The sequence below is a fragment of the Scyliorhinus torazame genome, chromosome 11 (assembly GCF_047496885.1).
Source record: "Scyliorhinus torazame isolate Kashiwa2021f chromosome 11, sScyTor2.1, whole genome shotgun sequence".
NCBI classification, from domain to species: Eukaryota; Metazoa; Chordata; class Chondrichthyes; order Carcharhiniformes; family Scyliorhinidae; genus Scyliorhinus; species Scyliorhinus torazame.
The window spans coordinates 190,347,273-190,373,120 of NC_092717.1; the positions used below are offsets into that span (position 1 = coordinate 190,347,273).

General features: G+C 48.2%; 1 protein-coding gene across 2 annotated transcripts; it reads left to right on the forward strand.

Moving 5' to 3' along the window:
• The first annotated feature begins 1,598 nt into the window (after nt 1-1,598).
• elp6 (elongator acetyltransferase complex subunit 6) lies at nt 1,599-21,607 on the forward strand. 2 transcript variants are annotated; one of them, XM_072468194.1, is made up of 7 exons: nt 1,599-1,753; nt 7,771-7,849; nt 12,088-12,158; nt 14,204-14,337; nt 17,201-17,393; nt 18,682-18,828; nt 21,059-21,607. In XM_072468194.1, the coding sequence occupies exons 1-7, from the start codon at nt 1,700-1,702 to the stop codon at nt 21,185-21,187; spliced, it is 807 nt and encodes a 268-aa protein (XP_072324295.1). In that variant the 5' UTR covers nt 1,599-1,699; the 3' UTR covers nt 21,188-21,607. The 2 variants fall into 2 exon arrangements, with proteins under 2 accessions (XP_072324295.1, XP_072324296.1); XM_072468195.1 differs by having other exon boundaries at nt 18,784-18,828.
• The last annotated feature ends 4,241 nt before the right edge of the window (nt 21,608-25,848 follow it).

Below are 25,848 nucleotides of genomic sequence, written 5' to 3' on the forward strand. Positions count from 1 at the left end.
CGGAGGGTTCCAGAGCTGGCATCGGGCAGGAATTAGGAGATTGAGAGACTTGTTTATTGATGGGGAGTTTGCGAGCCTGTGAGCGCTGGAGGAAAAGTATGAGTTGCCCCCGGGGAATATCTTCAGATATATGCAAGTGAGGGCGCTTACGGGGCAACAGGTGAGGGAATTTCCGCTGCTCCCGACACAGGGGATTCAAGATAGAGTGATTTCCGGGGTATGGGTCGGGGAGGGCAAAGTGTCCAAAATATATCAGGAGATGAGAGACGAAGGGGAGGCGCTGGTAGAGGGGCTGAAAGGAAAATGGGAAGAAGAGCTGGGGGAGGAGATTGAGGAGGGGCTGTGGGCTGATGCCCTAAGGAGGGTAAATTCCTCTTCCTCGTGTGCCAGGCTTAGCCTGATACAATTTAAGGTTCTACACAGAGCACACATGACGGGAGCAAGACTGAGCAGGTTCTTCGGAGTGGAGGACAGGTGCGGGAGGTGCTTGGGAAGCCCAGCGAACCACACACACATGTTCTGGTCGTGCCCGGCACTGGATGAGTACTGGAGGGGAGTGGCAAAGGTGGTGAAGGTCCGGCTCAAGCCAGGCTGGGGGTTTGCTATATTTGGGGTAGCGGAAGAGCCGGGAGTGCAGGAGGCGAAAGAGGCCGATATTCTGGCCTTTGCGTCCCTGGTAGCCCGGCGAAGGATCTTACTCATGTGGGAGGAAGCGAAACCCCCCGGCATGGAGGCCTGGATAAACGATATGGCAGGGTTCATAAAACTGGAACGAATGAAGTTTCGGCTCAGGGGTTCTGCAGGCGGTGGCAACCGTTCCTTGACTATCTCGCGGAACGTTAAGGGAAAATAGATCGTCAGCAGCAGCAGCCCAGAGCGGGGGGGGGGGGGGGGGAGCACTATTTTTTGTTACTTTGTTAGTTCACTATTTTATTTAAATAATGTTACTTATTAGCTATTGTGTTATTTTTTATGTTGATTTGTAAAGTGGAAAAATTGTGTTTGAAAACTTTAATGGTACACAGGCTGCCATTGTTTGTCGGTGGTGGAGGGTTTGAATGTTTGTGGAAGGAGGATGATGGGTGCCTCGGTGTGGGTTTCCTCTGGTTTCCTCCCACGGTCCAAAGATGTGCAGGTTAGGTGGATTGGCCAGGCTAAATTGCCCCATAGCATCCAATGATGTGTGGGGGCTATGGAGATAGGGTGGAGGTGTGGACCAAGATCGGGTTCTCTTCCAGCGGGTTGGTTCAGACTTGATGGGCCGAATGGCCTCCTTCTGCATTGTAGGAATTATATGGTTCTAAATACACGCCGAATATTTCACAAGTTGTGGAAAATTCTTTATGGGGCTTTCACAAGGGAATTGGATCATTATCCGAATCGGAAAAAAATGCAGGGCTAAAGGACTAGGCGAATTGCTCCTCGAGAGATCCGGAACAGGTTTGACGGGCTGAACGGCCTCCTGCGCGGCTGCCATCCTGCGGTTCTCGGGAGTGGGCAGGTTTTCAGGATGGAGGTCAGGCGGCGTGGTGACGTTCCACGCACGCACAGTTGACGTAAGCGGCTGCACTGGCGCGGCCACGGCGATTGGATACATTGGGCCGATCACGTGGTGCTAGGACAGCGGCCTGTCTTCTGCAACTCAGCTGTCCCTGATCCGCGCCTTGGGCAGCCCGGCGACTGAAGCTCAGCCTTTAAGATGTTCCCAGAGCTGAATAACATTCTCAACTCAACTCCTGAAACGTGTGAACAGGTAAAGCATGGCCTGCTGCTGGCACAAGACTTCAGGCGGGATGCTTCGGGGCCGCAGTGCTTCCTGTGGTGCTCTGCAAGGTGGGCGTTGGGGGGAATGCGGGGAGGGAGGAGGCGGGAGTTGGCTTTGGGGGAGGCAGGGGCGGGAGTGGGCGTGGGGGAGGTAGGGGCGTTGAGGTGGTAGAGTGCGGCAGTGGGTGTTGGGGTGGTAGAGGGTGGGTGTTGGGGTGGTAGAGGGTGGGTGTTGGGGTGGTAGAGGGTGGGTGTTGGGGTGGTAGAGGGTGGGTGTTGGGGTGGTAGAGGGTGGGTGTTGGGGTGGTAGAGGGTGGGTGTGGGCGTTGGGGTGGTAGAGGGTAGGGGTGGTAGAGGGTGGGCGTTGGGGTGGTAGAGGGTGGGCGTTGGGGTGGTAGAGGGTGGGCGTTGGGGTGGTAGAGGGTGGGCGTTGGGGTGGTAGAGGGTGGGCGTTGGGGTGGTAGAGGGTGGGCGTTGGGGTGGTAGAGGGTGGGCGTTGGGGTGGTAGAGGGTGGGCGTTGGGGTGGTGGTTGGGGATAGGCGTTGGGGTGGTGGTTGGGGGTGGATGGTGGTTGGGGGTGGGCGCTGGGGTGGTTGGGAGTGGGCGTCGGGGTGGTTGGGAGTGGGCGTCGGGGTGGTTGGGAGTGGGCGTCGGGGCGGTTGGGTGCGGGCGTCGGGGCGGTTGGGAGCGGGCGTCGGGGCGGTTGGGCGCGGGCGGTTGGGCGCGGGCGTTGGGGGGGCGGTTGGGCGCGGGCGTTGGGGAGGGCGATTGGGCGTGGGCGTTGGGGGGGCGGTAGGGGGCGGGGCGGGCGTTGGGGGGTGGTAGGGGGCGGGGGCGAGCGGTAGGGGGCGGGGGTGGGCGTTGGGGGGCGGTAGCGGGAGGGGGTGGGCGTTGGGGGGGGGTTGGGCGTGGGGAGGGGGCGTGGGGGGGAGTGGGGGGGGGGTTGGGCGTGGGGAGGGGGCGTGGGGGGGGAGTGGGGGAGGGGGGAAGTGGGAGAGGGGGGGGGAGTGGGCGTGGTGGGAGAGGGGGGGAGTGGGCGTGGGGGGAGAGGGGGGGAGTGGGCGTGGGGGGAGAGGGGGGGAGTGGGCGTGGGGGGAGAGGGGGGGAGTGGGCGTGGGGGGAGAGGGGGGGAGTGGGCGTGGGGGGAGAGGGGGGGAGTGGGCGTGGGGGGAGAGGGGGGGGAGTGGGCGTGGGGGGAGAGGGGGGGAGTGGGCGTGGGGGGAGAGGGGGGGAGTGGGCGTGGGGGGAGAGGGGGGAGTGGGCGTGGGGGGAGAGGGGGGGAGTGGGCGTGGGGGGAGAGGGGGGGAGTGGGCGTGGGGGGAGAGGGGGGCGTGGGGGGAGAGGGGGGGAGTGGGCGTGGGGGGAGAGGGGGGGAGTGGGCGTGGGGGGAGAGGGGGGGAGTGGGCGTGGGGGGAGAGGGGGGGAGTGGGCGTGGGGGGAGAGGGGGGAGTGGGCGTGGGGGGAGAGGGGGGAGTGGGCGTGGGGGGAGAGGGGGGAGTGGGCGTGGGGGGAGAGGGGGGAGTGGGCGTGGGGGGAGAGGGGGGGAGTGGGCGTGGGGGGAGAGGGGGGAGTGGGCGTGGGGGGAGAGGGGGGGAGTGGGCGTGGGGGGAGAGGGCGTGGGGGGAGAGGGGGGGAGAGGGCATGGGGGGAGAGGGGGGGAGTGGGCGTGGGGGGAGAGGGGGGGAGAGGGCGTGGGGGGAGAGGGCGTGGGGGGAGAGGGCGTGGGGGGAGAGGGGGGGAGTGGGCGAGGGGGGGAGTGGGCGTGGGGGGAGAGGGGGGAGTGGGCGTGGGGGGGAGTGGGCGTGGGGGGAGAGGGGGGAGTGGGCGTGGGGGGAGAGGGGGAGAGGGGGGAGTGGGCGTGGGGGGAGAGGGGGGGAGTGGGCGTGGGGGGAGAGGGGGGGAGTGGGCGTGGGGGGAGAGGGGGGGAGTGGGCGTGGGGGGAGAGGGGGGGAGTGGGCGTGGGGGGAGAGGGGGGGAGTGGGCGTGGGGGGAGAGGGGGGGAGTGGGCGTGGGGGGAGAGGGGGGGAGTGGGCGTGGGGGGAGAGGGGGGGAGTGGGCGTGGGGGGAGAGGGGGGGAGTGGGCGTGGGGGGGAGGGGGGAGTGGGCGTGGGGGGAGAGGGGGGGAGTGGGCGTGGGGGGAGAGGGGGGGAGTGGGCGTGGGGGGGAGGGGGGAGTGGGCGTGGGGGGAGAGGGGGGGGAGTGGGGAGAGGGGGGGAGTGGGCGTGGAGGGAGAGGGGGGGAGTGGGCGTGGGGGGAAAGGGGGGGGAGTGGGCGTGGGGGGAGAGGGGGGGAGTGGGCGTGGGGGGAGAGGGGGGGAGTGGGCGTGGGGGGAGAGGGGGGGAGTGGGCGTGGGGGGAGAGGGGGGGAGTGGGGTGGGGGAGAGGGGGGAGTGGGGGTAACAATCCTGTACCACGCGCCATTAAAATGTGACATTTAAAACAATTTTTAATATTCCCCTTTTTCCAAAATCTTTTTTGAAACAATTTGAGCTTTCTTTCAACAACGTTAGTTACACAGAATCTTCATTCGGACCATCGCAAAAATTATTTTTAACCTTCTGGTGATTAGAAGCACTGATGCTTTGAAGGTAGCAATTTTAATAATCTTTATTGTGACAAGTAGGCTTACATTAACACCGCAATGAAGTTACGGTGAAAAGCCCCTAGTCGCCACATTCCGGCGCCTGTTCAGGTACATGGAGAGAGAATGCAGAATGTCCAAATTACCTAACCGCACGTCTTTCAGGACATGTGGGAGGAATCCGGAGGAATCCCACGCAGGCACAGGGAGAATATGCACTCTTTGCACATTGGGACAGTGACCCAAGCTGAGAATCGAACCAGGGACCCTGGCGCTGTTGAGCAGTAGTGCTAACCACTGTGCCGTCAGTTTCATGTTCAGTCCAAAAAGTGCATTGGTCGGCGGTGACATGGTGGCATTTGTATAGTGCTTCTTCCGCCTCGGGTTAACCACGCACTTCACAGACAATCAATGACTTTTGTTTTTGAAGTGCAATCACTGTTGAAATGCAAGGATATAAAACAACCTATTCACACATGGAAATATCTCACAAACAACATTATGATGATGATCAAATAATCTGAAATTGCTGATGCATTAATATTAAGGATAGTGGCAAAAGCTTCAGCCTTGTCTTTTGCATTGGTGTGCTGGGATTCACTCATCATTGAGGGTGGGAATATTTGTGGAGCCTCCTCCTCCAGTTAGTTAATTGTCCATTCCCATTCGCGACTGGATGTGGCAGGTCCGCAGAGCTTAGATCTGATCTGTTAGTTGTGGGATCGCTTCGCTCTGCCATACACTGCTTTCGCTGATTGGCACAGTAACCCTGTAGTGTAGCTTCACCAGGTTGACACCTCATTTTTAGCGATGTTTGATGCTGCTCCTGGCATGCTCCCCTGCACTCTTCATTGAACAACGGTTGATCCCCTGGCTTGATGGTATATGCTGGGCCATGAGGTTACAGATTGTAGTTGTTTATAATTCTGTGGCTGATGGTCCACAATACCTCATGGATGCCCAGTTTTGATTTGTTAGATCTGTTCGAAACCTGTCCCATTTAGCATGGTGGTAGTGCTGCTCAACACAATGGAGGGTATCCTTGATGTGAAGACAGTACTTTGTCTACCATGTTGCCTGTGTGGTGGTCACTCCTAATACTGTCATGGACAGATGGACAAGTCGATTGGTGAGGATGTGGTCACGTTGGTTTTTCCCTCTTGGTTGTTTCTTCCCTCTTGGTTGTTTCTTCCCTCTTGGTTGTTTCTTCCCTCTTGGTTGTTTCTTCCCTCTTGGTTGTTTCTTCCCTCTTGGTTGTTTCTTCCCTCTTGGTTGTTTCTTCCCTCTTGGTTGTTTCTTCCCTCTTGGTTGTTTCTTCCCTCTTGGTTGTTTCTTCCCTCTTGGTTGTTTCTTCCCTCTTGGTTGTTTCTTCCCTCTTGGTTGTTTCTTCCCTCTTGGTTGTTTCTTCCCCACTACCCGAAAACCCAGCCTAGCATTTTTGTCTTTTCGGGCTTGGTCAGGAGTGGTGCTACTGAGCCACTCTTTGTGATGGAAATTGAAATCTCCCACCCGGTGTACATGCTGTACCCTTGTCACTTTCCATGCTTCTTCCAAATGATATTCAATATGGATGAGTAGTGATTCATCAGCCGAGTAGGGGAGAAAAGTGATTGTAGGTGGTAATCAGCAGGAGGTTTCTTTGCCCATGTTTGACCTGATGCCATGAGACTTCATGGGACCAGAGTCAAAGTTGAGAACTCCCAGAGCACCTCCCTTGTGATTGTAGAGGACTGCGCTGCCAAATGTGGAGGGTCTGTCCTTTTGGAGGGTAGGACAGAGCCAGGGATAACGATGATGGCGGTGTTTAGGACATATTTATCGAATCATACCTTACGGACAATGTAAGGCTGTTGCTCAACTAGTCTGAGACAGCGCTCTCCCAATTTTGCTGCATTCAAGGTTAGCGAGGAGCGTTTGCAGGTTTGACAGGACTAGGTTTGCAGTTTACCTTTCTGGTGCCTTGGTCGATGCCGGGAGATTCGTCTTGTTTCATTCCTCCTTGTAGACTTTCTTGCAGTTTGATACAATTGACTGGTTTGCTCAGAGAGCATTTAAGAGTCAACTTTCAAAGTCATGTAAGCATATTTAACCTTCTCTTCCATCTATACTCTTTGCCTGAGTCACTTGCCTTGGTAATTAATTCCACAATCTTACCACTCGAGATAATGCAGTTTCTTCTGAATTCCCTGTTTGAGCTCTTGGTAATTATATTTCTCCTTGTGGCCTCTAGCTTTTCTCTTCTCACAAGCGGAAACATTCTCTGTGTAAACTAACAAAAGCCTATCCTAATTTAAAATAGCTCAATAATGTCACCCGTCAACCATTTCACCCAGCGAAATGAGACCCAGCCAGTTTATTCTTTTCAGTTACTCATTGATAGTCTTGCTGAGCCATCAGAAGGCTTTCCTAAAAATCAGCATCTGCGTATGTCTGATGGTAAGCCGCTCTGGAGATGGAATACACAAAGGAAATCATTGCTGCAGCAATCGGAAAATAATCCTGCAACTTCTCTTCCCAAAACCTCGTACGTTCCTCTGCAAGAAAATATTTATATGCTCTTTTAAGATGCAATAGCCTCTACCTCAATGAGGTACCCACACAAGCAGAAATTTGGAAGTCTAGGTGCACAAACCATTAAAAGCCAGCAGGCAAGCACAAATGGAATGTTGGCATCCGTGTCAAAGGGCTGGGATACAAAGGGGAGAAAGTTATGCTTCAGTTACACAGACCGTTGGTCGGGGCTCACCTGGAGTACTGGGTTTAGTTTTGAGCACCGCACTTCAGGAGAGATACTTTGGCCTTGAAGGGAGCGCGAATAATTCATCCGATTGATACCAGAGTTTCAAATTAGGAAGAGAAGACAAGTTTTGTAAATTTGGCTTGTGACCCTTGAGTCTAGGAATTGGGGCAACTGATTTAGGCGTTTAAAATGTTCAAGGATTTGATTGGGCTAAATACTGTCCCGTTCTTGCTCGAGAACAAGGGGACATGAACTTTAAGTTGAGATGTTTAGGGATGAAATCAGGATAATCTGGAACACTCCACCATAAAGGCTGCAACTGCGGGAACAGTTGCAGCTCTCATTACTAAAATGCAGATTTTTGTTGGAGTTGGGGCATGAAGGGATATGGAACAAATGTGGGTAAATGCATTTTCCAATGCAAGTCAGTCTTGATCGAATGGGAGAATGCCTGAAGTGCTGCATAGCCCGTTCCTGCACATTTTGTTCCATGATTAAACCATTATGTGCAAACAAATTTTCATTCAGAAATGTCTCTTAACCCCCCCCCCCCCCAAAAGCCCTCAACGCCTCTGTGATGTTTTGGCGTGAACATCCTCCCAATGGTGAAATTATTTCAGGAAACCAAGAAAATGAACGAGCAGTGGCTTTCTCCTTGACAAATGTTTGTTTCTCTTCAAAACAGGGAAAAGTCGTGCTTTTGTGTGACAAGCTGACAGATGGCACTTTCCTTGTACACCACTTTCTTTCTTTTTATCTCAAAGGTGAGTGACTTTTCTTTCTTTGGGGGTAACATTGAGCTGGGTGTGTATTGGAGTGCTGCAGTATTGAGTGTATTGTTTACAGACCATGCACTGTTCTTCACTGAAGATGCAACTTGCACAATGATTGACATTGATGTCACTCGCATGTGATGGATCGGTATTTGACAAACAAGGTGATCAGGCACGTTGGGGGGGGCGGGGGTCGAGTAAGCCGGACCACAATATTCAACCAGGCATTAAATAACTACTTAACCCTTCACTTTGCTTGTTAAATTCTATGAACGGCAATCGGATCCTTTATAGAATAATAGAATCCTACAGTGCAGAAGGAGGCCATCTGGCCCGTCAAGTCTTCAACCCTTCGGAAGACCACTCTACCTAGGCCCAGTGACCCCACACAACCTTTGGACACTTGGGGGCAATTTTACATGGCCAATCCACCTAACCTGCACATCTTTGGACTGGGGGAGGAAACCGGAACACTTGAAGGAAACCTACGCAGACATGGAGAGAATGTACAAACTCCGCACAAACAGTCAGTCACCCAAGGTCGGAATCGATGCCTAGGATTGAATGTGCCTTTGGCTTGCTAAATTTTATTGGATCAACATATTCGTAGTTATACCACCAGCCTTCCATTAAAATGCCTACCAATTGTTGGGTAAATTAAGCCTTTCTTCCCATTCATCAAAGGTCAAATAACATGGTCATGAACTAACAATTTGGAGCCAACTAAGCAGTAAACTTTAAACATTGAATATGTAAGTAGATTGTTTTTATTCATTCTCGGGATTAGGGTGTTGCTGGCAAGGCCAGCATTTATTGTCCATTCCTAATTACCCATGAGAAGGTTGTCATGTGAAAATACCTTTTAGAAATGTACGTTTTAAGAAATGGGCGTGTATATAAATATCTGTAGTGAGAGTACCTTTAAGAAATGGGTGTGTATATAAATATCTGTACTGAGAATACCTTTAAGAAATGGGTGTTTATTACTGCAGTGATGTCAGAGTGGGTAGAGCTGGGCTGTCTGTCAGCTTTTTACTTTCGTTTTGGGCTGTTTGCTGCAGGGTGTATTTTAGTTTAGTATTCAGAGTTGGATAGCTGCAGTCACAGCCAGAAGATGTATTAGAGTCTCTCTCTATAATCTAAAGACTGTAAATCGATCCTGGTGATTTAAAACTAATAACAGTAGTGACTTTAACCTGATGTGCTTCTGGTAAAAGGTGTTTTAAGTCTTTTGGATGTTAAAGGAAAGCTTAAAGGATTACTTAGTGTTGTATTCTTGGGGAGTTTATTTGAATTGGCAGTTGCTAAGATGTTCACTATGTTTTAAAAAGGTTATCCTGAGTTCATAGAATAAACATAGTTTTGTTTTTAAAAAAAAATACTTTTCCATTTCTGCTGTACCACACCTGTGGAGTGAGCCGTATGCTCCCCATACCACAATCTATTAAAAGTTGTGGGTCAGGTGAACTCCATGATACACTTTGGGTTCTCTAAACCCTGGCCCATAACAAGGTAATTACGTGCGTTACTCACCCATTTCACAGTCAACTGACCAGAAAATCAGCTTCAGTGATTTTGGTTGAAGAATAAACGTTGGCTTCTGTTATTTTTACACTAGTTTTGTGTGGGTCTGGAGTCAGCTATAGCTCAGACTGGATAAGGATGGCAAACCTCCGTAACAAAATAACACGCGTGAATCAATTCATTTTTTTCAACAGTCTGATAGTTTCACAGTCACCATGCCCGATGCTAGCTTTTCATTCCAGATTTCCTGACGAACTGAATTTAATTCCTAAACTGCTGTCACGATATTTCAGCTTTGAAGTCCAGATTGCTAGTCCAAATCTCTGAATTACTTGTCCAGCACCAGCAAAACCGTGCTGTTGTACCCTTACGGTATTACTGATATGGGATTATTCGATATTGAGTTAGCGATAAAATAAGTTTGAGGTTACAAATGTTACAATTAATCCACAGTGCTTTGGCTATTAACTGATTGACTTACAGATATAAATGTGTGATATTAGATGACTTGGATGACAAGTTGACAGCATTGAATAGCTTGTGTTTTGAATTAAACTCCGCGCATTTAGTTACATATATTTACTAAATTTATCGTCTGAAAATGTTCAGGTTAGGTGGATTGGCCATGCTAAATTTGCCCTTGGTGTCGAAAGATGGGGTTGCAGGGGATAAGGTGGGGGCCTGGGTTGGGTGCCCTCTCAGAGGTTTGGTGCAAACTCAATTGACTGAATGGCCTCTTTCTGAACTGTCGGGATTTTACGATCTACAAAAAAAGACTACAACATAGTTATCACATGGAGGCCAGACCAGGTAAGTATGGAGTGAACCAGGTGGGTTTTAACAACAGTCGACAATGGTTACATGGTCACCTTTTAGGACTTCTAATTCCAGATTATTATTGAATTCAAATTTCACCATCTGCCATGGTGGGATTCTAACCCAGGCCCCCAGAGCATGCCTCTGGATCACTAGTCCAGTGACAATACCACTGTGCCACTGCCTCCCCATATATTTTATTTGGGTGGGTAAAAATCCCAAAGCCTGCTCCAACGGGACAGACAGAAACCCAGCTTGGCTCTCCCAAATTGATTGTTTTATTACTGGGCTGCTAACATCCAAAACATTTGGGGCCAAATGGAGGCTCTCTCTCCTTGCCATAGTTACTGCACCATTGCCCTTTTCACCCACTAGATTTTCCTCGAACCCAGTGGTGTCCCTACAGTGGAGAAGGAGGCCATTCTGCCCATTAAAACTGCACTGACCCTCTGAAAGAGCACCCTATCTAAGCCCACACCCCACCCTTTCCCCATCACGCAATAACCCCCACTTAACCTTTTGGACACTAAGGGACAATTTAGCATGGTCAATCCACCTAACCTGTACATCTTTGGACTGTGGGAGGAAACCGGAGCACCCGGAGGAAACCCATGCAAACACAGGGAGAATGTACAAACTTTGCGCAGACAATCGTCCAAGGCTGGAATTGAACCTGTGTCCCTGATGCTGTGAGGCAGCAGTGCTAACCACTGCACCACCTTGCCACCCTGAGAGAAGATTTTAAAGCATGTGTTTGGAAACACTCGCGTGACAATCACCTGGAGTGATCTTGAGGAGACATCCACAAATATTCACTTGGGGTTCAGAATGGAGAGTGTTTCTGGATGTAGGGATTCAATTCTAGATACTACGGGACTTTGCTAGATTGCTTTTGGGTGTATTTGTCTACTTTTTGGCACAGATTCAAGCTCAGAGTATACTTGGGTAGACTTGGCGACAATAGCATAAAGGGTGGAGTAAGAGTGGGATTTACATCCTTCATGGGATGATGCATTACAATTAATGGTCTGATGGATTGAAATGGCTTCGACTGCAGTAAAGTAATTTTCCACATCCCTGGTTCTGTAGTTAAACTAACTACAAGGTGAAATTATAGACAATAGGAGCCTTTAGGGAGTATCCAAGTAAACGTTTTCCTCAATATACTAGGTGAGGGTCCATGATCGAGTAGCTTATCCATGGGAGGATGGATTTTGATCAAGTGAATAACCTTTTTTATTCAGTCTGTGTTGTACATTCTAGATGGTATATCTGATTGTTTATACTTTACACCAGCCTACTCTCACTCTAATGTCCCCTTTTCCTCTTGTATACATCAACACTGCTCAGATGATTGATGCTTTGACCACTCCACATGTCAAGAAATTCCTTCTATATTCTTTATTTTATTTGCCTCTTCTTCTGAATTCAGCCACAGGTTTCTCCATTTAACTCTGCCAAAGTACTTCATAATTTTAAAGATTTCTGTCGGGTCTCTTGATATTTATTTGACTATGTTAGAGAAGAACATCCTGGGACACAGGCAAGAACAGGCCAGTCCTAATTTGTTTTGTTTTAAGAGTCCTCTATTTCTCTATCTCCGCCTGTCTGTTCCCTCTGTTAGAAAAACAGAGAAGTGCAAGTATTTTGTGAAACTTGTATATATTGGGTATGACTAATTGGAATTCTGACTTCGATGCAGTGTGGGATTTCTGCAAGGGTGTGCTTTGTTTAACTTGTCACTAGATTTCTGTAGAGTTAATGGAAGGATGATTTGGGGAGTCAACTTATCCTGAGAGAGCATTTTGGGGAAATAGAGAGTAGAAACCCAGTTTAAATTACCCAGCTTGGTTTAAAAAAAAGTACTTAGCCTAATGTTTGTTTTTCAGGCGGTTGCAAAGTTTGCTTTCTTGGCCTGGTCCAGTCTTTTAATCATTACAACCTCGTTGCCCAAAAGCTGGTAAGTATGGAACATAGCTGGGCTTGTTCATTTGTGTGGTATTCATTGAAGATAATTTTGATGCTGTTTGGGTGTAAGTGTATATTTTAAATTTTTTCTACTTTTCTGTTTCTGTATGTTTCTAATATATCCACAACTAAGTTTGTCATAATAGCAGGGACAATGGGGCAGAGCAAATTTGCTGAATGGTTGGTTATGAACTAATACCGCTTTGGTCATCTGTATTCCTTCTGTGATGACTCACTCTTGACCGTGACTATCCAGCACTTCCTTGGTCGTCTTCAGCTTCTTGTTCCAACAATAAGTGTGAGGAGCTCATCGATTTTGTCACTAACATTGACACCACCTGATCAGCCGCCGCTACCATGTGCCCCCCACCCACCCACCCCACTGCCTGCCTTAGCTGTGAGGTCACACCCTATTTTTTTCTCCTATCTTCCCTCATACTTTTTCTGAGCTTGTTCATGAGATCCACCTCCTCCCTGAACCCAATTCCCACTAAACTCCTGATCAACCGACTCCTGGTTCCCAAATGACACCGTGTGATTGTGACAAAGGCAAACCATCATTACTCACCCTTCTTGTTCTGATTCAGACATTGGCACAATTGACCACACCGTCCTCCTTCAATGCCTCTCCACTGTCGTCCAGTTAACTGTGGATTTTATAAGTTAGAACGTAGACCATACAGTGCAGAAGGAAGCTATTCGGCCCATCGAGTCTGTACCGACCCGCTTAAGCCCTCACTTCCACCCTATCTCCGTAACCCAATAACCCCTCCTAACCTTTTTGGACACTAAGGGCAATTTATCATGGCCAATCCACCTAACCTGCACGTCTTTGGACTGTGGGGGGAAACCGGAGCACCCGGAGGAAACCCAAGCAGACACGGGGAGAAAGTGCAGACTCCGCACAGACAGTGACCCAGTGGGGAATCGAACCTGGGACCCTGGCGCTGTGAAGCTACAGTGTTAGCCACTTGTGCTACCATGCTGCCCACATGGTAGCACAAGTAGTAATGTCTTCTCTTGCTGCTCCCACATCATTGCTTCTTGGTGTCCCCCAAGGTTCTATTCTTTCTCCCTCCTATTTCTCACCTACATGCTTTGCCTTGATGACATCATCTGATATTACGCCATTCATTTTTGCATGTACTTGACGACGACCGGCTCTACCTAACCACTACCTCTCTGGACTTCTCCTTTGTTAAATTATCATAACTGGTTCTCTGACAACCACTGCTGGGTGAGCAGAAATTTCCTCCAATTCATTATTGGAAAGAATGAAGCCACTGTTATTGGTCCCTGGGTGAAACTTTGTTCCCCCTCCATGGGAACAGTCCGAGACAGAATTACTCTGTTCGCAATCTGGTGTCCCATTTGAATCGGAGACTAACTTCTGACCACATGTTTCTGCCATCACTAAAACTGCTTACATCCATCTCTGCTACTTTGTCCCATCTCGGCTGAACTGTTGAAATCCTCAATCCCTTTGTTACACCTAGACTTGACTATTCCAGCACAGTCCTGGTTTGCCTCCCACTGTGAACCCGAGTTCATCAAAACTCTGCTTACCCATCTTTTAACTTGCACCAAGTCCTGTCTTCCTGTTACCCCTGTGCTCAATGACTTGCATTGGCTTTTGATCCAGCAGTGCCTTGATTCTAAAATTCTCAAATCTCTCCATGGCCTTGCCCCCTCCCTATCTCTGTGATTTGCTGAAGCCCCATCAAATTCTGGCATCTTGAGCATCCCCGATTTTAATCACTCCATTGTTGGTGGATGCACCGTCAGTTTCTTGGGCCACAAGGTCTGGAATTTCCTCCCTCATCCTTTCTGCCTCACTTCCTTGAAAACACATGCATGATCCAACTTCTGACTTATTATTTCCTTTTGTAGCTTAGTGTTGTATTTTGTTTTATAAGTGACTTGGAATGTTTTGTTACAGAGGTGCGAAACAACTAAGTTGTTGTAGTGTGGACTCAAGGTTATATAGAAGGTACTATAGCCAAAACGTGACCAAAGTTGTAATACCTTGTGTTACAGGGAGTTCATCTATCTGCAGCCAGAGAAAAAGGACAGCTAGTGTTTCTGGAAGGACTCCGTTCTTCTCTTGACCTCATACTTAATGACGGGCAGGAAAGTACACAACAAATACTATCACCGTTGCAGTTTCTAAGGTAAAGGATCTGAGTAATGTTGTAAATTGTGACATGTAGCTTTGTGGATTATGATTCTTTCTTCAGGGAGTTGTAGAAATTGGGGTTCTCAATTAATTAGTTTTTGTATCTGAGAAACGCAAGTTCTTTTGACTTCCCTTTGTAATTACGTTTCTCAGATACAAAAACAGGAAATGCAGTCCAAGGATGTGCAGGTAGGTGGATTGGCCACACTGAATTGCCCCTTAGTGTCCAACGGTTAGGTGGAGTTACAGGGATGGGGCGGGGGGTTGGGCCTGGGTAGGTTGCTCTCTCTTTTGGAAGGTCGGAGCAGACTCGCTGGGCCAAATGGCTGCCTCCTGCACTGCAGGGATTCTATGATAATGGGGCTATCAGCACCTGCAATTGATAGTCTAAGTTGAAACGCATCTTTTTAAACAAGGTATTCCCCATTACACCTGATGACTGATTGTTCTCTATGGAAGAGAACCCGTTCTCCTGACCCAGTCTGGCCTAAATTAACTCCAGTTTTTTGGCAGCTTGGTTGACTTTTAACTGCGCTCTGAATTGCATATTAAACATTATTTAGTTGCATTAAAACCGTACAACCATCGAGAGAAGCCGTAAATGTCAGTCTTAATGGCAATGCCCATGTCTGTCCTGAGAAGGAATAAAAAGAAACACACAGCCCATGTGTCCAAAGCATCTTAAGTAGTCTGATGTCTGGCTGTTAGTCTGGTTTCGTAAGGCCACTGTCTTTAATAAATCCAACTGATTCTAATAACCTGAGAACCGTTGAGATGAGACAATAGTTGTAACTACTCGTAGATATCAGCTCCATTTACCACCTTTTTTTTAAACTACATTTAAGATCTCACACTGCTGTGGTGGGATTCAAACACAAAATCTCAGAATTATTCTTTCGGGCCTCTGGACTACTGCATCAGTGAGAATTGAAAAAACAGTGAGGCTGTCCCCCCTTTCCCTCAGCTGTGTTCTCTGCTCCATGGGAGAAAGAACTTTCAGGAATGCCTGTCTTTTTATCTGTGACAGCATTATTGTCCTTGGGTTTTAACAGCTGTGTGAATACTGTTATCTGGTAATTGAAACATAGCTCTGGAGAGCAGCGGTCAATGTTAAAGTCTGTGCCATAGCCTTGCCCTGTTGACTATGTAGAGAAGTTGAGAGACTGACACTGGTTAAAATGTATCTGTTGGCCACGGCAGTATGAAGAATGTATGAAAGGTCGTTCAACATTTTTTGTGGAATTTTTCACCTTTTTGTTTTAATCAAATTTTTTAAAATATTGCATTTATGTAAAACCTTTCACCATCTCCGGATGTTCCAAAATGCTTTACAACCAATTAAGTACTTTTATTTAAAAATATATATATTTTTATTCTCCTTTTTCACATTTTCTCCCCAATTTAAACTCAACAATAAACAATAATTAACGAATGCAATGTCAATCCCCATATCAACAACAACGATCCAATCCTCCCACCAAACCCCCAAACATTAGCATGTTAACGTAAACAAATAACAAAAAGGAATCAGGAATCGCCCATAGTCACCATTAACACATACAGTCCAAGTTGTGTGTCTCCCAATATTTGATGTAATCCAATTCTCGAAAGTGCATAATGAATAACGCTCATGAATTGTAGAACCCCTCCATCATTCCCCTCCGTTCAAATTTGACCTTTTCAAGAGTCAAGAATTCCAGCAGGTCCCCCCGCCACACCAGGGCACAGGGTGGAGAGGTTGATCTCCATCCTAACAGGATCTGCCTTTGGGCGATCAACAAGGCGAAGGCTACAACATCTACCTCTGCACCCGTTTCCAACCCTGGCTGGTCCGACACCCCGATTATGGCCCCCCCGAGGGCCCGGGTCCTGTTTCACGTGCACCACTTTAGAGATTACGCTAAACACCTCCTTCCAGTAATCCTCCGGCTTTGGACAGGATCAAAATATATGAACATGGTTTGCGCCCCCCCCCCCCCCCCCTGCAACATTCACATTTCCATGTCCGTGTGGAGTTTGCACATTCTCCCCATGTCTGCCTGGTTTCACCCCCGCAACCCAAAGATGTGCAGGTTAGGTTGATTGGCCAGGCTAAATTGCCCCTTAATTGGAAATAAATATATAATTGGGTACTCTGAAGTTTTTTTTTTTTAAATCCTGCAGAACGACCCCCAAGAAAAAAATCTTGTGTCTTAATTCCTTTCTCCTCCCATCTCCGAAAAGTTCCATCCCACTTCCCTGGCAAAAATCTATGGTTCCCCCCAATCGACATTTCCCTTGACCCTGCCCCCAACCCGAGGTGCTGGCGAAACTGCCTCCAAATTCTCAACAAATCTATTACTACCGGACTCCCCGAGTATCTTCCCGGGGCCGTCGGGCGCAGCGCTGTCGCTAGCGCCATCAATCCCGACCCCCTACACAAACTCTCCTCCATTCTGACCCATTGGGAGTCAACCCCTCTGACCCAGCTCCGTACCTTCTCCACATTCGCCGTCCAGTAATAATACATCAGGTTCGGAAGACCCAAACCCCCTGCCTGCCTTCCCCTCTGTAGTAGCCCTTTCTAATTCTGGCCACCTTCCCTCCCCATATGAACGAGGTAACAATTAAGTACTTTAAAAGTATAATCACTATTCTGATATAGGAAGAGTGGAAGCTAATTTGCATATTATAAAATCCCACAAACCGCAATATGATTACCAGATCATCTCTGTTTCTGATGTTGTTTGAGGGATAAATATTAATCAAGTATTTTTACAAGTTATTGGTTAGTCATATATTTAACAAAACTATTGATTACAGAATGAAGTTTCAGATTGCCATGGTCGCATTTCTTTAGTAAATATTTTATCTTCCAGCTCTCCCAATGCAAGCCTCCAGTGCCTCTATGACTTTGTTCGTGTATCACTACAGGAGACCAGTGAAACCCCTTGGCGGTTTCCTGTGCTGATTATCGATGACCTCAGTGTCTTGCTCAGCCTGGGAGTGAGCCCTGTAAACATCATGAATTTCCTGCATTACTGCAGGGCTACAGTGTGCTCAAAGTTCATGGTAAGTTTCTCCCCTGCTCCCTTCGTAAATCTCCTGTAGGATGTTGCTGAGCCCGTTAGATTTTTGTGACAGTTCAGTGTCATCCTAGACATCCCAAAATTTGTTGAACTTATTTTCTCAACTTGGTATGGTGGGAGTTTTACTTTAAACGTACTCTTGAGTTGCTAACCCATTACCAATGCCAAATACATTGAATTGAATAGACCACACAGTACAGAAACAGGCCATTTAGCACAGCCATTTAGCTCCAGCGAGCAGAGGCCTAAAATGCTCAATGTCTCCTCATAAGATTCCAGTTTATTGCCCTCGTACTGAATTTGGAATTGAAGCATGCAATAATGATCACTATTCCTTAGGGGATCCTTTATTACAAGGTCATTCAATAATCCCATGTCCTTACACAATACTAAATCCAAAATAGCCTGCTTGCTCCAACTTCTTTTTGCATATCACTATGCTCACTTACCCATATTTAGCTCCTGGTCCACAAAACCTCCCTTTTTAAAATTCTCTCACTCGTGTTCAAATCCTTCAATCGTATTATCCCTTTCTTGGGAACAAAGATAAAACCTGATACACTATTGCAATATTCAGGGAGTGTTGCACTGTCAGAGGTGCCATCTTTTGGATGAGATGTTAAATTGAGGCCCCAGCCGCATGCTTGAGTGGATGTAAGAGATGCCATGGCATTGAAGTATTTTGAAAGTTAAATATTGGCCAGGATACCAATCAACCCCAAAAGCAGAATATCTGTTCATTATCACGTTGCTGTTTGTGGGAGTTTGCTGTGTGCTTATTCGCTGCTGTATGTCTTTAATTACAACAGTGACTATACTTGCTTACTTCATTTGCTGTAAAAGATTGAGAGACATCCAGTGGCCATTTAAAAAAAAAAAAAAAAATACATTTTGGTTTTCTCTCTACGTCTAAACCTCTAGAGCCCTGCAACTGTGTTCCACCAACTCTGACTTTCGTCGCTCCAACACCGTCAGCCATGTGTTTAACATCTAGCCATTCAGCTCTGTAATTCCCTCCCTAAGCTTCTTCACTTCTACATCTTTAAATATGCTCCTCTAAAGGCTACCTTCATCATCAAACATTTGGTCATCTGTCCTGAACGCTCCCTCTTTAGCTCTCTGTCAATTTTTGTCTGATGCATGCCTCTGAGAAGTGTCCTGGGAGGTTTTAATACTTGAACGGTGTTTCAAATTGTAAGTTGTTGTACTTTAGGTCCTCAACTAATGCTCTCACTCGAACAATATTTTGGGGAAAATCATTTGTCTTGCAGGGAAATATAGTGACATTGGTGCATAACACAGAAGATTTAGAAGATGAAGAAAATAATTTTGTTGTCAAATCATTGAGTCACCAGTGCCACATGATATTACAGGTGGAAGGATTGACTACTGGCTACTGCAAGGATATCCATGGTCAGGTATGACTGTTGAAATGATGCTTAAAAGATTGGCTCCATTAATGACTGATTAATGTTTTTAAGGGCTATTATAAGCTATAGTCACATTTCACATACCAGTATATATAAATGATTTGGAGGAAAATGTAACTGGTCTGATTAGTAAGTTTGCAGACGACACAAAGGTTGGTGAAATTGCGGATAGCGATGAGGACTGTCAGAGGATACAGCAGGATTTAGGTTGTTTGGAGACTTGGGCGGAGAGATGGCAGATGGAGTTTAATCCGGACAAATGTGAGGTAATGCATTTTGGAAGGTCTGATGCAGGTAGGGAATATGCAGTGAATGGTAGAACCCTCAAGAGTATTGAAAGTCAAAGATCTAGGAGTACAGGTCCACAGGTCATTGAAAGGGGCAACACAGGTGGAGAAGGTAGTCAAGAAGGCATACGGCATGCTTGCCTTCATTGGCCGGGGCATTGAGTATAAGAATTGGCAAGTCATGTTGCAGCTGTATAGAACCTTAGTTAGGCCACACTTGGAGTATAGTGTTCAATTCTGGTCGCCACACTACCAGAAGGATGTGGAGGCTTTAGAGAGGGTGCAGAAGAGATTTACCAGGATGTTGCCTGGGATGGAGGGCATTGGCTATGAATAAACTCGGTTTGTTCTCACTGGAACGACGGAGGTTGAGGGGCAACCTGATAGAGGCTACAAAATTATGAGGGGCATAGACAGAGTGGATAGTCAGAGGCTTTTCCCCAGGGTAGAGGGGTCAATTACTAGGGGGCATAGGTTTAAGGTGTGAGGGGCAAGGTTTAGAGTAGATGTACGAGGCAAGTTTTTTACGCAGAGGGTAGTGGGTGCCTGGAACTCGCTACCGGAGGAGGTGGTGGAAGCAGGGACGATAGTGACATTTAAGGGGCATCTTGACAAATACATGAATAGGATGGGAATAGAGGGATACGGACTCACGAAGTGTAGATGATTAGTTTAGTCGGGCAGCATGGTCGGCACGGGCTCGGAGGGCCGAAGGGCCTGTTCCTGTGCTGTACCTTTCTTTGTTTGTTCTATAATCCTGCTGCTAATTATTTTGCAGTTAAATTGAATTACTTCATAAATTACATGGAGATTCAGAAGGCCTGATTCCTTCTGCAGGCTTACCAATTAATCTTTATTGTCACAAGTCATCTTATATTAACACTGCAATGAAGTTACTTGTGAAATTTCCGGCGCCTGTTTGGGTACATAGAGGGAGAATTCAGAATATCCAATTTGCCGAACAGCATGTCTTTAAGGACTTGTGGGAGGAAACCAGAGCACCCGGAGGAAACCCACGCAGACACATAGAAAATGTGGGACTCTGCACAGACAGTGACCCAAGCCGGGAATCGAATCTGGGACCCTGGCGCTGTGAAGCATGAGATGCTGCTGCGCTGCCCAATGTAGTGCAGTGATAGTGAGATCCTGAGCCATACAAGCCCGAAAGTACTGGGATCCTGGATCTGTGCTGAGTTGAAAGATCTTGCAATCGGGAAGCTACATTTTCTTCAGTGACAATTAAGTAGAAAGGGTAAAAAAAAATGCTATCATTCCTATTCAATATTGAGTGATCCCTGGTGGAGTATAGTGAACAGTGCAGCTCAATTATCAAAATTCTATCACTGTCCCAGCTCATGTAGGAAGAATGACTACCTGGGGAAGAATACCTGATGGCTTTGTCAAATGTAATACCACCACCCAGTCCTTATACTTCAACTGGGGCTCATAGCTGCATTTTCTGTCAGCCGGACAGAGACCCCTGTTTATATAGCGAGAAAATACCTCATCAAAGTGCATATCTGGAAATGGGGACCTTTTTAGGAAAGAGAGCAAAGAGGGAATGTTCCCTAATATCTCAATACAGTTGATGTCATATTAAATATCTAGGAAATCCACAAATAGCTTTGGAGTGATTTGTAAACCAAGCATGACACTGGATTTGTATTGTCAGACCTAGTTGATGGGTGCCATCACAAGTCTCCCTGCACTTCCCTTCAGAGTTGATGCAGATCCTTATTCTGAGAAGATCCTGGAGGTTTTGAATTGATAAGAATATAAATTACTTATCACCAGAGCTAATGTGTAGTCTAAATGGGCCCTTAGACACTGGCAAATTTGCACTGTACAAAACTGTGGGCATAAGCATGTGCTTCTTGAATTCTGAGTGACAATTCTTTAAAAAGATGTTTAAAAATCTCTCATGCATACAGCTGACTATGACCTGCCGTTCCCCTTCGCCTGTCAAGTCTGAAAAGAATGTCAACAAAATCTTCCAGTACAAGATACAAGACAAAAATGTGACCTTTTTTGCTCGAGGAACCTCATCTGCTGTGCTGTAGGGAATTATTTTGGAATTGCTTCACTGATGTGAGGAGTGGAAATGACTCAACCTTTTGAAATGCATATGAATCTAATTGGTTATGATGTGGGTGGAACAAGTATGAGATGTCTGGATTTCAAGTAGCGACTTCTTTGGAGTCCTTTTGATTCATGTGTATTTGGTCATTTATTTGCAAAGGGTGTAACAATTGTATTCAGTTGTATATGTCACATTTGTAAAGCATAAATTCATCCGCCAAGGTCCGACTGCTAGCTGAAATTTTACAGTGCCGAACCGAGAACATTTCTATTTTTGAACTCTGCAACTTCAATATTTTAATTTATTGACTCATATCCATGTAACTCAGTTCAGCATCAGTGTTCAACAGTTCAAACTGAGCAAAAGAAAATATTTTTTTAATAAACATTTTATTGAGGTATTTATGATTTTATAACAATAACAGAAGAAACAGTGTACATACAAATATAACCGTAGTGCAAAGGCCGTCTTCCACTCTCACAGGTCCCACCTTTCTTACACCCTGATCTGATCTAAACTACCTAAATGTCACCGGCCTACTAGGGAGGCAAAGGCCAGAACGTCTACCTCTTTCTCCTCATGGATTCCCGGATCTTCCACCACTCCGAAAATCGCCATCACTGGACTCAGTGCCACCCTTGTTTTTAACACCGTGGACATGATATCTGCAAACCCCTGCCAGAATCCCCGAAGCTTCGGGCATGCCCAGAACATATGGACATGGTTCGCTGGTCTTCCCGCACACCTTGCGCACCTGTCTTCTACCCCAAAGAACCTGCTCAACTGGGCCACAGTCATGTGAGCCCGGTGAACGACCTTAAACTGTATCAGGCTGAGCCTGGCACATGTTTTGGACGCATTGACTCTACTCAACGCATCCGCCCAGAGTCCATCCTCTATCTCCCCTTCTAACTCCTCTTCCCATTTGTGTTTCAGGTCCTCGGTCTGCATTTCCTCTGACCCCATGAGTTCATTTTAAATGTCCGAAACCCTCCCTTCTCCCACCCACATTCTGGAAACTACCCTGTCCTGTATCCCCCTTGGCGGTAAGCGTGGGAAGATTGAAACCTGCCTGTGTAGGAAATCTCGTGCCTGCAAGTACCTAAACTCATTTCCACTTGTCAATTCAAATTTCTCCTCCAGCTCCCTCAGGCTGGGAAAGCACCCCTCTATGAACAGATCTCCCATCCTCTCGATCCCTGCTCTTTGCCATCTCCAAAACCTTCCATCCAGCCTCCCCAGGGCAAACTGATGGTTATTGCAGATTGGAGACCAGACCAATGCTCCCTCTGCTCCCACATGTTTCCTCCATTGCCCCCAGACTCTCAGGGCCGCCACCACCACGGGGCTGTTGGAGGGCCGTGCCGGCGGGAACGACAGAAGCGTCGTTACCAATGCCCTTACATGATGCCGCCTCTACTTGCCCCCACATCGACCCGCCCATCACCCACTTCCTAATCATGGCTATATTTGCCGCCCAATGATAATTACTAAAGTTTGGCAGCGCCAGCCCACCCTCCCCCCAGCTACTGTCCAGTATTACCTTTTTTTACTCGTGGGGTCTTACCCGCCCATACAAAGCCAGGGATCACCTTGTTGACCCGTTTAAAGGAGGTCCGTGGAACAAAGGTGGGGAGGCACTGAAAAACAAACAGGAATCGCGGGAGGACCGCCATTCTAAGTCTGTACCCTCCCAGCCAGTGATAGCGGGAGCATGTCCCACCTACGGAAGTCTTCCTTATTTGGTCTACTAGACGAGTCAAATTTAACTTATGTAGCCATTCCCATTTCCGTGCCACCTGGCTGCCGAGGTACTGAAAGCTTCCCCTTACCACTCTAAACGGCAGTTCCCCCAGTCGCCTCTCCTGCCCCCTTGTCTGGATCGCGAACAACTCACTTTTCCCCATGTTCAATTTTTAACCCGAAAACCGTCCAAATTCCCCCAGAATCCTCAATTTCTTCCTAACTTCTAGTTGCTCCGCAACGTATAGGAGCAGGTCATCTGCATATAGTGAGACTCTGTGTTCCACCCCTCCCCGAACCAGCTCCTTCCAGCCCCTTGAGGCTCTCAGCGCAATTGCCAGTGGCTCTAGGGCGAGCGCAAACAGCAGTGGGGAGAGGGGGCATCCCTGCCTCGTCCCCCGGTGCAGTCTAAAATACCCCAATGTCAATTTGTTCGTCCGTACACTCGCCACAGGCACCTGATATAACAGCCTAACCCAGTCGATGAAGCCCGTCCAAACCCAAACCGCCCCAGCACCTCCCATAGATAGGTCCATTCTACCCGATTAAATGCCTTCTCTGCGTCCCTACCCTCTGGGGGCACCATGATCACATTCAGCAGTCTTCTAACGTTGGCCTCCAACTGCCTGCTCTTAACGAATCCCATCTGGTCCTCCCCAGTTACGTCCGGAATGCAGTCTTCGATCCTCGAGGACAAGATTTTGGCCAACAGTTTGCGTCCACATTTAATGAGGAGATCGGTCTGTAGGACCTTCTTAGCTCCTGGTCCTTCTCCTGCTTCAGGATCAGTGAGATCGTGGCCTGTGACATCGTCAGGGGAAGTACCCCTCGCTCCCTTGCCTCATTAAATGTCCTCATCAGCAGCGATCCCAGAGACCTTTTTTATAAAACTGCATTGGGTAGCTGTCCGGTCCCGGGGTTCACTCGACTGCATAGCCTTCAGCCCTTCTGCTATTTCTTCCATCCTGATCGGCTCCCCAGCCCTTCTACCAACCCCTCGGGAACCCCTATTAACCCCTATTAACCCCTGCTGAATCTCCAACAAGGTTCCCATCCCAGTCCCTTATTTTCCCAATCTCCCTGGCTGCCTCGCTCTTTCTGAGCTGCTGCGCAAGCATTCTGCTGGCCTTCTCTCCATATTCATAAATCGCTCCCCTCGCCTTCCTCAGCTGCTCCACCTCCTTTCCTGTAGTTAACAAGCCAAACTCCGCCTGTAGCCTCCGTCGTTCCCTTAGAAACCCTGCCTCTGGGGTCTCTGCATATCTCCTGTCGACCTGAAGTATTTCCCTTATCAGTCGGTCTGTCTTTGTTCTGTCTACCTTCTCCCTGTGGGCCCATATTGAGATCAGCTCCCTTCTGACCACCGCCTTCAGCGCCTCCCAGACCATTGCAGCCGAGACTTCCCCCATATCATTAATTTCCAGGTAGTTCTGGATACATTTCCTCACCCGCCTGCACACCTCATCCGCTAACAGTCTGACATCCAATCTCCAATGCGGGCATTGGCCACCCTCCTTGCTCACCCAGGAATGGTAGGCCTAACATACGATGAACGTCTGAGGATCCTGGGATTACATTCATTGGAGTTTAGGAGGTTGAAGGGAGATCTAATAGAAACTTACAAGATAATGAATGGCTTAGATAGGGTGGACGTAGGGAAGTTGTTTCCATTAACAGGGGAGACTAGGACCCGGGGGCACAGCCTTCGAATAAAAGGGAGTCACTTTAGAACAGAGATGAGGAGAAATTTCTTCAGCCAGAGAGTGGTGGGTCTGTGGAATTCATTGCCACAGAGGGCGGTGGAGGCCGGGATGTTGAGCGTCTTTAAGACAGAAGTTGATAAATTCTTGATTTCTCGAGGAATTAAGGGCTATGGAGAGAGAGCGGGTAAATGGAGTTGAAATCAGCCATGATTGAATGGCGGAGTGGACTCGATGGGCCGAATGGCCTTACTTCCGCTCCTATATCTTATGGTCACCTGTAGGTCCACCCAGTGTGGGGCATGATCCGAGACCATGATCGTTGAGTACTCAGTGTCCACTACCCCCGTCAGTAAAGCCCTGTTCAGGATGAAAAAGTCAATCCGGGAGTACACTTTATGCACGTGTGAGTAGAAAGAGAACTCCATCACTCTCGGCCGCCCAAACCTCCATGGGTCCAGTCCCCCCATCTGCTCCATAAACCCCTTTAGCTCCTTTGCATTTTACTGGCACCCTGCCTGTCCTTGAGCTCGACCGGTCTAGCCTTGGGTCAATGACTGTGTTGAAGTTGTCCCTGTCCCCATTGCCAACTTATGCAAATCCAGGTCCGGGATCTTCCCAAACATCCTCCTTATGAACTCCACATCATCCCAATTTGGCGCGTACACATTCACGAGTACCACCGGCAGCCCTTCCAGCTTCCCACTAACCATGATGTAATGGCCTCCCACATCCGCAACTATTCTTCCCGCCTCGAATGACACTCGCTTATTAATCAGGGTCGTGACCCCTCTAATCTTAGAGTCCAGTCCCGAGTGAAATACCTGTCCAACCCATCCCTTCCTTAATTTAATCTGATCGGTTACCCTAAGGTGCGTCTCCTGCAACATTGCCACGTCTGCCTTCAATCCCCTCAAATGCGCAAACACGCGTGCCCTCTTAACCGGCCCATTTAGCCCTCTAACGTTCCAGCCTGGGTGGGGGGCTTCTCTTCTCTCCCCCCCCCCCCCCCCCCCCCCCAACGGCCAATAAGCCATCACCTTTCTTGGGCCAGTCTCCAGCTCATGCATCCGCAGGCCTGCCCCCAGGCAGCCTCTGTCCCCGACCTCCCTTTTGTCCACCAGCAAAAGTCCCTCCCCCATCAGCAGAACAGTTCTTTCCCCCTCCCCAATATCAGCACTATGCAAACCGCCCCTTT

What these genes read in the sequence shown, in the direction of transcription:
- elp6 (XM_072468194.1), top strand. Translation starts at nt 1,700, where the DNA reads ATGTTCCCAGAGCTGAATAACATTCTCAACTCAACTCCTGAAACGTGT. An exon ending in TCTTTCTTTTTATCTCAAAG is followed by an intron (nt 7,850 to 12,087) that starts GTGAGTGACTTT and finishes TTTGTTTTTCAG; the next exon opens with GCGGTTGCAAAGTTTGCTTT. An exon ending in TCACCGTTGCAGTTTCTAAG is followed by an intron (nt 14,338 to 17,200) that starts GTAAAGGATCTG and finishes TTTATCTTCCAG; the next exon opens with CTCTCCCAATGCAAGCCTCC.